The sequence below is a fragment of the Salvelinus alpinus genome, chromosome 2 (genome assembly GCF_045679555.1).
Source record: "Salvelinus alpinus chromosome 2, SLU_Salpinus.1, whole genome shotgun sequence".
Taxonomy (NCBI): Eukaryota; Metazoa; Chordata; class Actinopteri; order Salmoniformes; family Salmonidae; genus Salvelinus; species Salvelinus alpinus.
In genome coordinates, this window is record NC_092087.1 from 69,824,355 (window position 1) to 69,840,723 (window position 16,369).

General features: G+C 43.2%; 1 protein-coding gene across 1 annotated transcript in view; it reads left to right on the forward strand.

Annotated features, from left to right (window-relative positions):
• Positions 1 to 16,369, forward strand: part of LOC139567567 (alpha-1,6-mannosylglycoprotein 6-beta-N-acetylglucosaminyltransferase B-like) — a 160,159-nt gene that overhangs the window by 133,003 nt on the left and 10,787 nt on the right. The window contains exons 10-12 of the mRNA XM_071388921.1: positions 1,715 to 1,848; positions 5,875 to 6,005; positions 14,252 to 14,257. Of these exons, the coding sequence (XP_071245022.1) occupies positions 1,715 to 1,848; positions 5,875 to 6,005; positions 14,252 to 14,257 (271 nt within the window). The remainder of the gene's footprint in view (positions 1 to 1,714; positions 1,849 to 5,874; positions 6,006 to 14,251; positions 14,258 to 16,369) is intronic.

The following is a 16,369-nucleotide window of genomic DNA, read 5'->3' on the forward strand; positions in this document are numbered from 1 at the left end:
GTTATTACGGGTATCGTCCCGTGTGTTAATCATCGTGCGCGTGTGTTGTTTTTTCAAGGTACTCCTCGCTCTTTTGTTTGGGTTTCAACCCTGTGTTTTATGTACGTGTTTGTTTGGTCTTCGTCCCTGTGCCCTTACACTGCACGCCGTAATTTGGGGCCTAATAAAAAGCCCTGTCACGCATTCCTGCGCCTGTCTCCCGAATCATTGTTACCAACGTGACAGTGTTATTTCATAGTTTTGATGTCTTCACTATTATTCTACCATGTAGAAAATAGTCCAAATAAAGAAAAACCCTTGATTGAGTAGGTATGTGAACTTTTGACTGGTACTGTATTTGTGATACATTAAGACTTTTTCTGGTATATTTTCTAAGAAATCTTTTACATCTGTTTATCCATAAATAAAAGCTCTTACTTATGCCAAGTTTTTTAGATGGAAAATGGTTGAAAAATGTATCTATGCCTTCATTTCCCAAAATATAGACTCTTAGCTTTCATTTGACACCCAATTTGATATGCTCCTACGTACTTCACATGTTGCTACGCGTGGGTCCTTTTCGATGGATATGCCCTGGACTCTCACAGGTCTTCAGCTCTTCTACTAAATGCCCCTGAGCTCAGACAGTGGCAGCATTTAACACTCACTAGACTGGCAAAGCCCAGGCCAGAACTGTTAGGGCTTTAGCGTGTGTGTCGGGAATTAGTGAGTTACCATGCTTCTTGATTCCAAGAGATAGTTTGGTGTTCACGACGCAAATAATAAACTTCCAAATATACACTATTACCCAATTTCTCAGTATTCCCCATAACCATTACTTTACCATGCTGCTTTAGTTCAATTACCTGCCCTTACATTTCTGAGAGGGTAAACTGGGTTTTAATTCTGCTTATTTTACTTGGTTTTCCATCTCAGCTCCCAAACAACACTTGGTAGCTTTTTCGAACAACAGAAATGATTGATGCTTCTCTCTTATCAACAGAGGAACAGCTATAGCTATTAACTTCTACTTAACAACAGTTCCACAGTGAGCTTTTGTCTCCGTAGTGTTGATAGTCTGTTCAGGATTGTGTGTCTTGAAGACCGGTATTGACGGTGTTTAACCTCCGTTGCTTTTTCTGTGTTCTCTCTTAACAGACACAGACATTGCTTGTCAAACAGACAGAGTTTCTAAAATAGGCGTATGCACACAGATGCACACAGATGCACACACATGGACAGGGTACACATAGCTTGTCAAACAGACACACGCACTGCATATCGAACAGACAAATACACACACACTTCTTGAATGAGTGAATGACGTGCGGAACAGTGGATGAAAGGAAAGGCCGATTAACCGACTCCAAGTCCGTCTTCTATCTCTGTCTCTCCACTTGTGATTACGGCCTTTTGAGAAAACACAATGGCTTCGGGGGAAAAAGAGCGGTGGTGATGCATTGTGGCCATTATTGAAATGATGAATGCTGTCTAAAAATCAATTGTGACATGTCATTTATTTAATTATTTACATTCATACATTCATGTCGAAAACAAGCATTCAGAAGTCGGGCTTTGTCTGTTCCGACAAGTTCTATCAGTTTTCAGCATGTTCAGAAATACACATGATGGTTAAATTAATCTCAAATGTTATACCAGTGCCCACTTTTGACAGGAAACGTCAGTTGTGTAAATTGCTCTGTGGTGTCGTGTTAAAATGGGCTCCCCGTTTCAGGTGCCACATCCGTGTGATTGACACCTTCGGGACAGAGCCGGCCTACAACCATGAGGACTACGCCACCCTGCACGGCTACAGAACCAACTGGGGATACTGGAACCTCAACTCCAGACAGTACATGACCATGTTCCGTAAGTATACATCAATATGGACTATCACTCATTAGTATTACAACACAATGGATGGTTGCAGAGACTATGATTAAAGGCCCAATCTGTAAGGTTTCCTGGTCTCAGATTGTTGATTGAGTCTACCGCAGTATTGGACGCAAACGTCGTCATTATACTATAGTGATTCAGGGGGAAGGGTGCGAGGGTCCAAGGCAAAGCACGACCCATGAAACGTTCGGCAGATGTTAGGTGTTTTGGGAAGAAAGCTACAATTAGGACCTGAATAGAGCCATGTGCTTGTTGGGGGCTCAATTATTATTTGCTGTTGGAAAATGGCATATTAAAAAGGTAAGTTCACTATTATTGAATGTCAAGTCCCATACTACTTATGGGAGAGTTAGGAAGGAGGAAGAGTTGGGAGGCCACAGTGATGGGAGAGTTAGGAGGCCACAGTGATGGGAGAGTTAGGAGGCCACAGTGATGGGAGAGTTAGGAGGCCACATTGATGGGAGAGTTAGGAGGCCACAGTGATGGGAGAGTTAGGAGGCCACAGTGATGGGAGAGTTAGGAGGCCACAGTGATGGGAGAGTTAGGAGGCCACAGTGATGGGAGAGTTGGGAGGCCACAGTGATGGGAGAGTTAGGAGGCCACAGAGATGGGAGAGTTGGGAGGCCACAGTGATGGGAGAGTTAGGAGGCCACATTGATGGGAGAGTTAGGAGGCCACAGTGATGGGAGAGTTGGGAGGCCACAGTGATGGGAGAGTTAGGAGGCCACAGTGATGGGAGAGTTGGGAGGCCACAGTGATGGGAGAGTTGGGAGGCCACAGTGATGGGAGAGTTGGGAGGCCACAGTGATGGGAGAGTTGGGAGGCCACAGTGATGTGAGAGTTGGGAGGCCACAGTGATGGGAGAGTTGGGAGGCCACAGTGATGTAAGAGTTGGGAGGCCACACTGATGGGAGAGTTGGGAGGCCACAGTGATGGGAGAGTTGGGAGGCCACACTGATGGGAGAGTTGGGAGGCCACAGTGATGGGAGAGTTGGGATGCCACAGTGATGGGAGATTTGGGAGGCCACAGTGATGGGAGAGTTGGGAGGCCACAGTGATGGGAGAGTTGGGAGGCCACAGTGATGGGAGAGTTGGGATGCCACAGTGGGACACAGTAGGATTCCACCATCATAGAGCCCTGGCCTTCACTATCTGACTGGCTCAGCTTTTCATAGCGTGTCATTGAGCTAACTGAGCACTTGACTTTACCCACCCTCTCCCACTCCATCCTCCACAGTACCACTTAGCATCGCTATATATTCTGCACCAGCAGTACAGAGGATCACTCATTTGTTTCTGAGAATTTTCCAGCAGCGATGGAAATGCAAACATGTAGTGTATTCAAGATTTAAAAAGGCTTCTAAAGTTTAGAAAAATGAAAAATGGTATCAACCCCTACAAAAAAAATTCCATTAATTATAATCCACATAATATTTCACATTTCCTGTTGTTGCAGGATTATTTTCCTTCTGTAACAAACTGGCTCAAATTAAGATCTGTACCCATCCACCTGGCTATAATGCACCCACAATACAAGCCAAACCACTTAACATTGTAATGCTATGGATACCTGCAGAATCCACCTAGGTTTAACACACCACTTAACATTAATGCTGTGGATACCTGCAGAATCCACCTAGGTTTAACACACCACTTAACATTGCAATGCTATGTATACCTGCAGAATCGACCTAGGTTTAACACACCACTTAACATTAATGCTGTGTATACCTGCAGAATCGACCTAGGTTTAACACACCACTTAACATTGCAATGCTATGTATACCTGCAGAATCCACCTAGGTTTAACACACCACTTAACATTAATGCTGTGTATACCTGCAGAATCCACCTAGGTTTAACACACCACTTAACATTAATGCTGTGGATACCTGCAGAATCCACCTAGGTTTAACACACCACTTAACATTGCAATGCTATGTATACCTGCAGAATCGACCTAGGTTTAACACACCACTTAACATTAATGCTGTGTATACCTGCAGAATCGACCTAGGTTTAACACACCACTTAACATTAATGCTGTGGATACCTGCAGAATCCACCTAGGTTTAACACACCACTTAACATTGTAATGCTATGGATACCTGCAGAATCCACCTAGGTTTAACACACCACTTAACATTAATGCTGTGTATACCTGCAGAATCGATCTAGGTTTAACACACCACTTAACATTAATGCTGTGGATACCTGCAGAATCCACCTAGGTTTAACACACCACTTAACATTGCAATGCTATGTATACCTGCAGAATCGACCTAGGTTTAACACACCACTTAACATTAATGCTGTGGATACCTGCAGAATCCACCTAGGTTTAACACACCACTTAACATTGTAATGCTGTGGATACCTGCAGAATCCACCTAGGTTTAACACACCACTTAACATTAATGCTGTGGATACCTGCAGAATCCACCTAGGTTTAACACACCACTTAACATTGTAATGCTATGGATACCTGCAGAATCCACCTAGGTTTAACACACCACTTAACATTAATGCTGTGTATACCTGCAGAATCGATCTAGGTTTAACACACCACTTAACATTAATGCTGTGGATACCTGCAGAATCCACCTAGGTTTAACACACCACTTAACATTGCAATGCTATGTATACCTGCAGAATCGACCTAGGTTTAACACACCACTTAACATTAATGCTGTGGATACCTGCAGAATCCACCTAGGTTTAACACACCACTTAACATTGTAATGCTGTGGATACCTGCAGAATCCACCTAGGTTTAACACACCACTTAACATTGTAATGCTGTGGATACCTGCAGAATCCACCTAGGTTTAACACACCACTTAACATTAATGCTGTGGATACCTGCAGAATCCACCTAGGTTTAACACACCACTTAACATTAATGCTGTGGATACCTGCAGAATCCACCTAGGTTTAACACACCACTTAACATTGTAATGCTGTGGATACCTGCAGAATCCACCTAGGTTTAACACACCACTTAACATTGTAATGCTGTGGATACCTGCAGAATCCACCTAGGTTTAACACACCACTTAACATTGTAATGCTGTGGATACCTGCAGAATCCACCTAGGTTTAACACACCACTCAACATTGTAATGCTGTGGATACCTGCAGAATCCACCTAGGTTTAACACACCACTTAACATTGCAATGCTGTGGATACCTGCAGAATCCACCTAGGTTTAACACACCACTTAACATTAATGCTGTGGATACCTGCAGAATCCACCTAGGTTTAACACACCACTTAACATTAATGCTGTGGATACCTGCAGAATCCACCTAGGTTTAACACACCACTTAACATTGTAATGCTGTGGATACCTGCAGAATCCACCTAGGTTTAACACACCACTTAACATTGCAATGCTATGGATACCTGCAGAATCTACCTAGGTTTAACACACCACTTAACATTGCAATGCTGTGGATACCTGCAGAATCCACCTAGGTTTAACACACCACTTAACATTAATGCTGTGGATACCTGCAGAATCCACCTAGGTTTAACACACCACTTAACATTAATGCTGTGGATACCTGCAGAATCCACCTAGGTTTAACACACCACTTAACATTAATGCTGTGGATACCTGCAGATCCCCCTAGGTTTAACACACCACTCAACATTGTAATGCTGTGGATACCTGCAGAATCCACCTAGGTTTAACACACCACTTAACATTGTAATGCCAGTACTTTAGCATACAGACAGCTTTTAGAATAGCCACACTTACAATACCTTTTTGAATTAGCATATTAGAATCAGACTGAGACACAGGCCCTATCAATAACAGTAGCACCTCTTCACATTTCACTGAGGATATTGTCAAGCTCAAGTTCAAATGAGATGGTCTATACCTGTCTGTTTACTATCTCTTCTGTATCTGTCTCACTCTTTTCCCCTGTCACTCTCCCTTCCCCTCACTCTGCCCTTTCCCTCCTCCCTCTCTCTCACTCTCCTCTCCTCAGCCCACACTCCAGACAACTCGTTCATGGGCTTTGTGTCTGAGGAGCTGAACGACACGGAGAAGAGGAGCATCATGCAGAACAAGGTCAACAACATGGCTGTGGTTTATGGCAAGGAGGCCAGCATGTGGAAGGTAGGCAAAACACACACAGTCCACTCACAGTGAAACATGGGTTCAAATAATATGTATTATTTCAAATACATTAGCTGTACTTGATATAGCTTGCACGATAAAATGGGAAAGTCACAAAAGTGCAAACCCCACCCACCAGGCAGGCTCAAGCAAACACTTAACGTACTTGAAAAATGTCCAATACTATTTCAACCCAGGTCTGGGTGCAGAGAGATAATTATCCCACTCACATAGAAAGTTACACGTAGTCGGGCAAAGTGCTGGGGGGTCAAATCTTTTTAGATATTTGTAGAATCATAAAAATTCCCTTCATGAATAAAGCATATCTGATCTTTAATCTGGAGCTGCTTTATGTCATCCAGCTCATACTCTAAATTCAACCCTTAATATCCCGGTGCTCTCAGAATTAATACTTAGGCATTTGGATTGATGTGGATTTGACGTTTAAAAACATATAGATGAGCTGGTTCATAAGCTAAGATTTAAAGTTGGCTTTTTCTACAGAAACAGATTGCTGCCTTTCTCTAAGCAGTAGGAAGTAGATTAATACGTCAACATTTTTACCTGTTTTTGATTATGGTGATATTATTTGTCAAAGAGCAGCTGCTAGTACTCTTAAACCTTTGGATGCCATCTACAATGGTGCCCTTCATTTTGTTACAGGTGACAGTTTTGATACTCGTCACTGTATCCTGTATCAAAAGGTTGGCTGGACTTCGCTAAAGGCCCATATATCTCTACATTACTCTCTTTTTCCTTCCAATGCCATACTTCATGAACGTTCATCTTGTCTGATTTTGCCTAGTCCGTTCACAGGATTTGTTAACTCTTGAGGTTCCTAGGGTCTCCACCGAGCTAGCTAAATCTGCTTTTAGTTTTAAGGCACTGTATAGCTGGAACGACATTCTAAAAATGTTTCATCTTGACGTTCTGGTGCCATTCGGGCAATTTCAAGTATTGATTGTAGATTTATTTGTGGAGGAATGTAAATGTTTTTTTCTGTGATTTGTGAGGTTTTATTTGTGCTTTGCATGACTGAGTTTTTGTATTTCAATGTGTGCATACAGTATACAGCATATATACTGAACAGAATATCAACACAACATGTAAAGTGTTGGTCCCATGTATTATGAGCTGAAATAAAAGATCCCAGAAATGTTCCATATGCACAAATGTTCCTAGCCGCGTCCTCAGAGCACACGCAGACCAGCTGGCTGGTGTGTTTACGGACATATTCAATCATTGTTCCCGCATGCTTTAAGAGGGCCACCATTGTTCCTGTTCCCAAGAAAGCTAAGGTAACTGAGCTAAACGACTATCGCCCCGTAGCACTCACTTCCGTCATCATGAAGTGCTTTGAGAGACTAGTCAAGGATCATATCACCTCCACCCTACCTGACACCCTAGACCAACTTCAATTTGCATACTGCCCCAATAGGTCCACAGATGACGCAATCACAATCACACTGCACACTGCCCTATCCCATCTGGACAAAATAAATACCTATGTAAGAATGCTGTTCAACGACTACAGCTCAGCATTTAACACCATGTGGTGACGCCCCCAGGTGGTGAGGGTAGGAAACAACATCTCCACCCCGCTGATCCTCAACACTGTGGCCCCACAAGGGTGTGTTCTCAACCCTCTACAGTACTCCCTGTTCACCCATGACTGCGTGGCCATGTACGCCTCCAACTCAATCATCAAGTTTGCAGACGACACTATAGTGGTAGGCTTGATTACCAACAACGACGAGACGGCCTACAGGGAGGAGGTGAGGGCCCTCGTAGTGTGGTGTCAGGAAAATAACCTGACATTCAACGTCAACAAAACAAAGAAGATGATCGTGGACTTCAGGAAAGAGCAGAGGGAGCACCCCCCTATCCACATCGGCGGGACAGTAGTGGAGAAGGTGGAAAGTTTTAAGTTCCTCGGCGTACACATCACGGACAAACTGAAATGATCCACCCACACAGACAACGTGGTGAAGAAGGCGCAACATCGTTTTTGTATTTGGCTTGTCACCAAAATCACTCACAAACTTTTACAGATGCACAATCGAGAGCATCCTGCCGGGCTGTATCACAGCCTGGTACGGCAACTACACCGCCCTCAACCGCAAGGCTCTCCAGAAGGTAGTGCGGTCTGCACAACGCATCACCAGGGGCAAACTACCTGCCCTCCAGGGCACCTACAAAACCCGATGTCACAGGAAGGCCAAAAAGATCATCAATGACAACAACCAGCCGAGCCACTGGCTGTTCACCTGCTACCATCCAGAAGACGAGGTCAGTACAGGTGCATCAAAGCTGAGACCGACAGACTGAAAAACAGTTTCTATCTCAAGAATTGGATGTAATAAATGTATCACGAGTCACTATAAACAATGCTACTTTATATAATGTTTACATACCCCACATTACTCATCTCATATCTATATACTGTACTCTACACCATCTACTGCATCTTGCCTATGCCGTTCGGCCATCGCTCATCCATATATTTATATGTACATATTCTTATTCATTCCTTTACACTTGTGTGTATGAGGTAGTTGTTGTGAAATTGTTAGATTACTTGTTAGATATTACTACATGGTCGGAACTAGAAGCACAAGAATTTCGCTACACTCGCATTAACATCTGCTAACCATGTGTACGTGACCAATAAAATTTGTTTTGATTTGAAAATAGAAAAAAAAGCTTATTTCTCTCACATGTTGTGCACAAATTTGTTTACATCCCCGTTAGTGAGCATTTATCCTTTGCCAAGATAATCCATTCACCTGACAGGTGTGTCATATCAAGAAGCTGATTAAACAGCATGACCATTACACAGTTGCATCTTGTGCTGGGGACAGTTAAAAGGCCACTCTAAAATGTGTAGTGTTGTCACACAACACAATGCCACAGATGTTTCAAGTTTTGAGGGAGTGTGCAATTGGCATGCTGACTGCAGGAATCTCCACCAGAGCTGTTGCCAGAGAATTGAAAGTGTATTTCTCTACCATAAGCCGCATCCGTCGTTTTAGAGAATGTGTCAGTATGCCCAACAGGCCTCACAACCACAGACCACGTGTAACCACGTCAGCCCAGGACCTGCACATCCAGTTTCATCGATTGTCTGAGACAGCTGATGAAACTGAGGAGTATTTCTGTCTGAAACAAACCCTTTTGTGGGGAAAAACTCATTCTGATTGGCTGGGCCTGGCTCCCCAGTGGGTGGAGTTTATTTCAATTTACTTATTTCCTTATATGAACTGTAACTCAGTAAAGTCGACGCAATACATATCAGTAAAGTCAACGCAATATATATATATACACACACACTCGGCAAAAAAATAAACTTACCTTTTTCAGGACACTGTCTTTCAAAGATAATTCGTAAAAATCCAAAAAACTTCACAAATCTTCATTGTAAAGGGTTTAAACACTGTTTCCCATACTTGTTCAATGAACCATAAACAATTAATGAACATGCACCTGTGGAACGGTCGTTAAGAAACTAACAGCTTACAGACGGTATGCAATTAAGGTCACAGTTATGAAAACTTAGGACACTAAGGCCTTTCTACTGACTCTGAAAAACACCAAAAAGGAAGATGCCCAGGGTCCCTGCTCATCTGCGTGAACGTGCCTTAGGCATGCTGCAAGGAGGCATGAGGACTGCAGATGTGGCCAGGGCAATAAATTGCAATGTCCGTACTGTGAGACGCCTAAGACAGCGTTACAGGGAGACAGCTGATTGTCCTCGCAATGGCAGACCACGTGTAACAACACCTGCACAGGATCGGTACATCCGAACATCACACCTGCGGGACAGGTACAGGATGGCTACGACAACTGCCCGAGTTACACCAGGAACGCACAATCCTTCAATCAGTGCTCAGTCTGTCCGCAATAGACTGAGAGAGGCTGGACTGAGGGCTTGTAGGCCTGTTGTAAGGCAGGTCCTCACCAGACATCACTGGCAACAACGTCGCCTATGGGCACAGACAGGACTGGACCAGACAGGACTGGCAAAAAGTGCTCTTCACTGACGAGTTGCGGTTTTGTCTCACCAGAGGTGATGGTCGGATTCGCGTTTATTGTCAAAGGAATGAACGTTACACCGAGGCCTGTATTCTGTAGCGGGATCGATTTGGAGGGTCCGTCATGGTCTGGGGCGGTGTGTCACAGCATCATCGGACTGAGCTTGTTGTCATTGCAGGCAATCTCAACTCTGTACGTTACAGGGAAGACATCCTCCTCCCTCATGTGGTACCCTTCCTGCAGGCTCATCCTGACATGACCCTCCAGCATGACAATGCCACCAGCCATACTGCTCGTTCTGTGCGTGATTTCCTGCAAGACAGCGAAGAGCCCGGATCTCAATCCCATTGAGCACGTCTGGGACCTGTTGGATCGGAGGGTGAGGGCTAGGGCCATTCCCCCCAGAAATGTCCGGGAACTTGCAGCTGCCTTGGTGGAAGAGTGGGGTAACATCTCACAGCAAGAACTGGCAAATATGGTGCAGTCCACGAGGAGGAGATGCACTGCAGTACTTAATGCAGATACTGACTGTTACTTTTGATTTTGACCCCGCCTTTGTTCAGGGACACATTATTCAATTTCTGTTAGTCACATGTCTGTGGAACATGTTCAGTTTATGTCTCAGTTGTTGAATCTTGTTATGTTCATACAAATATTTACAAATTTTAAATGAAGTTTGCTGAAAATAAACACAGTTGACAGTGAGAGGACTTTTCTTTTTTTGCTGAGTAGAGTACCAGTAATAATTTGGACACACCTACTCAATCAAGGATTTTTCTTATTTTTTTAAACTATTTTCTACATTGTAGAATAATAGTGAAGACATCAAAACTATGAAATCACCCACATGGAATCATGTACTGTAGTAACTAAAGTGTTAACAAATAAAAATATATTATTGATTCTTCAAAGTAGTCACCCTTTGCCTTGATGACAGCTTTGCACACTCTTGGCATTCTCTCAACCAGCTTCACCTGGAATGCTTTTCCAACAGTCTTGAAGGAGTTCCCACATATGTTGAGTACTTGTTGGCTGCTTTTCCTTCACTCTGCGGTCCAACTCATCCCAAACCATCTCAATTGGGTTGAGGTCAGGTGATTGTGGAGGCCAGGTCATTTGATGCAGCACTCCATCACTCTCCATCTTGGTCAAATAGCCCTTACACAGCCTGGAGGTGTGTTGGGTCATTGTCCTGTTGAAAACAAATGATAGTCCCACTAAGCGCAAACCAGATGGGATGGCGTATCACTGCAGAATGCTGTGGTTAATTGTGCCTTGAATTTTAAATATATCACAGACAGTGTCACCATCAAAGCACCTCCAAACCATCACACCTTCTCCTCCATGCTTCACGGTGGGAACCACACATATGGAGATCATCCGTTCACCTTCTCTGCGTCTCACAAAGACATGGCGGTTGAAACCAAAAATCTCAAATTTGGACTCATCAGATCAAAGGACGGACTTCCACCAGTCTAATGTCCATTGCTTGTGTTTCTTGGCCAAAGCAAGTCTCTTCTTATTATTGGTGTTCTTTAATAGTGGTTTCTTTCCAGCAACTCAACCATGAAGGCCTGATTCATGCAGTCTCATCTGAACAGTTGATGTTGATGTGTCTATTACTTGAACTCATTTATTTGGGCTGCAATTTCTGAGGTTCTAATGAACTTATCCTCTGCAGCAGAGCTAGCTCTGGGTCTTGCTTTCCTGTGGCGGTCCTCATGAGAGCCAGTTTCATCATAGCGCTTAGTGGTTTTTGTGACTGCACTTGAAGAAACATTCACATTTTCCGCATTGACTGACCTTCATGTCTTAAAGTAATGATGGACTGTCGTTTCTCTTTGCTTATTTGAGCTGTTCTTGCCATAAAATGGACTTGGTCTTTTACCAAATAGGGCTATCTTCTGTATACCACCCCTACCGTGTCACAACACAACTGATAAGCTCAAACGCATTAAGAAGGAAAGAAATTCAACACGTTAACTTTTAACAAGGCACACCTGTTAATTGCAATGCATTCCAAATGCATACCTCATGAAGCTGATTAAGAGAATGACAAGAGTGTGCAAAGCTGTCATCAATGCAAATGGTGGCTACTTTGAAGAACCTCAAATATAAAATATTGTTTTATTTGTTTAACACTTTTTTGGGGTTACTACATGATTCCATATGTGTTATTTCATAGTTTTGATATCTTCACTATTATTCTACGAAATAGACAAAGGAAAGAAAAACCCTTGAATGAGTAGGTGTTCTAAAACTTTTGACTGATGTGTGTGTGTATGTATGTACAGTGGGGAGAACAATTATTTGATACACTGCCGATTTTACAGGTTTTCCTACTTACAAAGCATGTAGAGGTCAAAAATCCAGAAAATCACATTGTATGATTTTTAAGTAATTAATTTGCATTTTATTGCACGACATAAGTATTTGATCACCTACCAACCAGTAAGAATTCCGGCTCTCACAGACCTGTTAGTTTTTCTTTAAGAAACCCTCCTGTTCTCCACTCATTACCTGTATTAACTGCACCTGTTTGAACTCGTTACCTGTATAAAAGACACCTGTCCACACACTCAATCAAACAGACTCCAACCTCTCCACAATGGCCAAGACCAGAGAGCTGTGTAAGGACATCAGGGGTAAAATTGTAGACCTGCACAAGGCTGGGATGGGCTACAGGACAATAGGCAAGCAGCTTGGTGAGAAGGCAACAACTCTAGGAGACAGAACACGTCTCCTTCCTGAGCGTTATGACGGCTGCGTGGTCCCATGGTGTTTTTACTTGCGTACTATTGTTTGTACAGATGAACGTGGTACCTTCAGGCGTTTGGAAATTGCTCCCAAGGATGAACCAGACTTGTGGAGGTCTACAATTTTTTTTCCGAGGTCTTGGCTGATTTCTTTTGATTTTCCCATGATGTCAAGCAAAGAGCCACTGAGTTTGAAGGGAGGCCTTGAAATACATCCACAGGTGCACCTCCAATTGACTCAAATAATGTACATGTCCTAACCGACTTGACAAAACTATAGTTTGTTAACAAGAAATTTGTGGGGTGGTAGAAAAACGAGTTTTAATGACTCAAACCTAAGTGTATGTAAACTTCCGACTTCAACTGTGTATAGACTGTGTATATATATTATATTGAGCAAAAATATAAACACAACATGCAACAATTTTACTGAGTTACAGTTCATATGAGGAAAGCAGTCAATTGAATTATATATATATGCAGTGCATACGGAAAGTATTCAGACCGCTTGACTTTTTCCACAGTTTGTTACGTTACAGCCTTATTCTAAAATGGATTAAATCGTTTTTTCCCCTCATCAATCTACACACAATACCCCATCATGACAAAGCAAAAACAGGTTTTTAGACAGACCTGCCAATAGATACATGGAGACTCACAGACAGACTCAATACGGATGAGAAGCAATACCCTGTTAAATCAGCTCATTTCCATTTGCTACGGTCAAGAACAAGAGGTTAAATCAATATAAACTACTAGAGGGGTTACAATCTCATCCACCATGTTACCACAACCCTACAAACACACACACACACTTCTCAACCCCCCGGTGTAGGTACACTACAGAGATGTAACCAATTAGAACAGAGCTGTTAACTGCATAACAGATAAAACGATCGACATGCCATGTATCTACTATCTATAGAAGATATTACGTGTGGCACACATAGCCGCATGTGGATAAATTTAACGGAATCATACAACTTTCATTTGCAGCCAAATTTCCTTTCAAAAGCAGCCTGGTTGCTCACAGTGCATTTTCGATGTGGGAGAGACTCGACCTGGATGTTGTTTAAAGACGTGGCTTAGCTGTGGCTTTGTTCCCTCTCTGCCTCTGTTGGCGAGCGGCAATTCCCGTGGATTTTTATTCAATGGTTTAGTCTTGTATCTCGAGCCGAGACAGAAGATGTTTTAGAAACAGGGTGTGAATATTGAGCAATTGCCGCTTTATAGGAACAGAAGGAGGGAAATGTAATACATGACAGATTGAGTTGAATATTTATTTGTTCTTTCTCTTGTCTTTCCTCTTCTCGATTCCCTATTCCCTTCCGTATTCTTCTCTCCTCTCTTCTTTGACACTTGGTCGACACGTCTCTTCTCTCCTATCGCCTCCCCCCTCCCGTCTTCCTCCCGTGCGTCTCTCCATTGCATCTTGATGGATGATATATTCTGCTGCAGCTCCAGGTAAGATTATTCTCAGTCGAACACACCAGCCCCGTTCCCTCTCTTTTAAACCTCCTTTCACACATTCAGTTCATCGTTTCCTCCACGATCACACATCTACTAATACACACTCTTGTGAATGTCAGTTTGACCTAGCATACAGCTGCTATCCCAATGTCACTGTGCCTTCCTTTGCCTTTTCTTTTATACATGTTTTATTTAGAGACAATGGTGAATTGACAAGACATAAGTGGTTTGAATAGTCCACTGCTAATCTTAGCCTGCGGCTGTCTGTGATGATGAGAGAGAGAGAGAGAAACATGAATTATTGGACTGGGAAGCTGTGTGATGCCACAGATGTCTTTCTGAATATTGAATACTGGGCGAGCGACTAGGATATCTGGTCCAAGCAAATATACTGGAGCGGACCCAGACTTCACATGCCCATTTTATGAAGTCGTGGGTCTATCTATCTCAAGGCTCTCCAAAGAGTTGTTTTTTGGGGGGTTGACTTCTGCCCTCTCTCTTTCTGTCGCTTGAGACAATTTGTCGAACAAATCGATAGTTCTTGCTTGTAGTGGGCATAGTCGTATCATGGAGACATGAGTAGAGGAGAGGTGTGTGTTGGGTTTTAAGGGATAGTACTAGTATTGATTTCTGAAATGTTAACCTTGTGTGTCGGGCCTGTAAGGTAGGCTAAAGCCGTAAACAATATTGTGATGACTCCATCTTCTATTCCAAAGGGCATAGGGGACTTCTTGTGCTTTTTGCCTAGGATTTCGCTCCTTGTCTTGGCAACCAGCCTCCTCAAAATCCGGAGTGTTGGAGAGGGAGAGATGGGGAGTAAGTTGGAGAGGTAGAAAGAGACATGGTAACGGTTAGAGGGAAATTGTGAGAAGTATGGAGAGAGGACGATGGAGATTTATAGAGGCCTGCAGGTGCAGTGTGTTTTTGGAGCCAGTATGTTCATGCCACACCCCTTCCCACACACACACACACACTTGCCCATGTTGGCCTGTGTCAATTCTTGCTTGCTGTGTGTGTGCATGCGGGCTACCTGCTGGCTCTATGTACATACACTGCAGTGTGATGATGATGAGATACAAGGGCTTTTTCCTGTTAAACCCACAGGGGAAGTGCTCATACTTGGAGGACGGGCTCGTGGAATTAGTGGAATGGTATATGCCATTCCATTCGCTCAGTTGCAGCCATTATTATGAGCCGTCCTCCCCTCAGCAGCCTCCTCTGCTGTATGCTCACCCTGAAGAAGGCACAGGTGATGCCGAAACATTGGTGGTTTACTGAATAAATGACCCGGGAACTTGTATATAGAGTGTGCAACTGTCTTTATTTGTTTTGAAGCCTACTCGCCATTAGTCAGCACCTCTACCAACTTTTTGGCGTGTTTTTTGGGCAGCCTTTAGTTATTATGCCCCCAGCTTCTGGAATAGCCTGCCAGAGAACCCGAGGGGGGCCCAAACTGTGGACATATTTAAAAGAGATCTTAAAACACCTCTTTATGGCTTTGCTTTTCCTTAGGGGGCTTTTTAGTCATTTAGTAGTTGTCATTTTTCTGTTTTGTATCTTATGTTTGTTGTGTAGTAAATATTGCAGTTCTTTTCATACATTTTTACTCGTTTTTTCTGCTGTGAAGTACGTTGCGTTGCGTTCCATGTCTGAAATGTGCTGTATAAATAAAGCTAGATTTGATTTGACAACTTTTTGGGTGTACGCCAGCTCATGCTATTTATTAGCCTACCTCCAGCACAGACACACACTCCTCCTCACACACATCAGAGGACCATGTCTCCTCTTCTTCTCTCGTTCTCTCTCTCTTTCTCTCTTTACAGTCCCTCGGCAGGCTATTTCCTAGCATGACATCCAGTTCACTTGAGTTGAAACCCAGTCAAACAAACTTAAACCCAATACACAAAGTTCAGGTTGACTTCTATTGTATAAATCAATCATTCATCTTCTCTGAGTCCTGGCCGTTTTTCACACTCTCGTAACCCAACCTTGCTCTATATGAACTGATTCCTGAGAATAGAGTCCAGGTTAGATAATTAGCATTACTAATGTGGCCCGGGTCTGGCCCAGTCAAGCCAGGTCAAGGATTAGCTAGCCTGGGCTAAG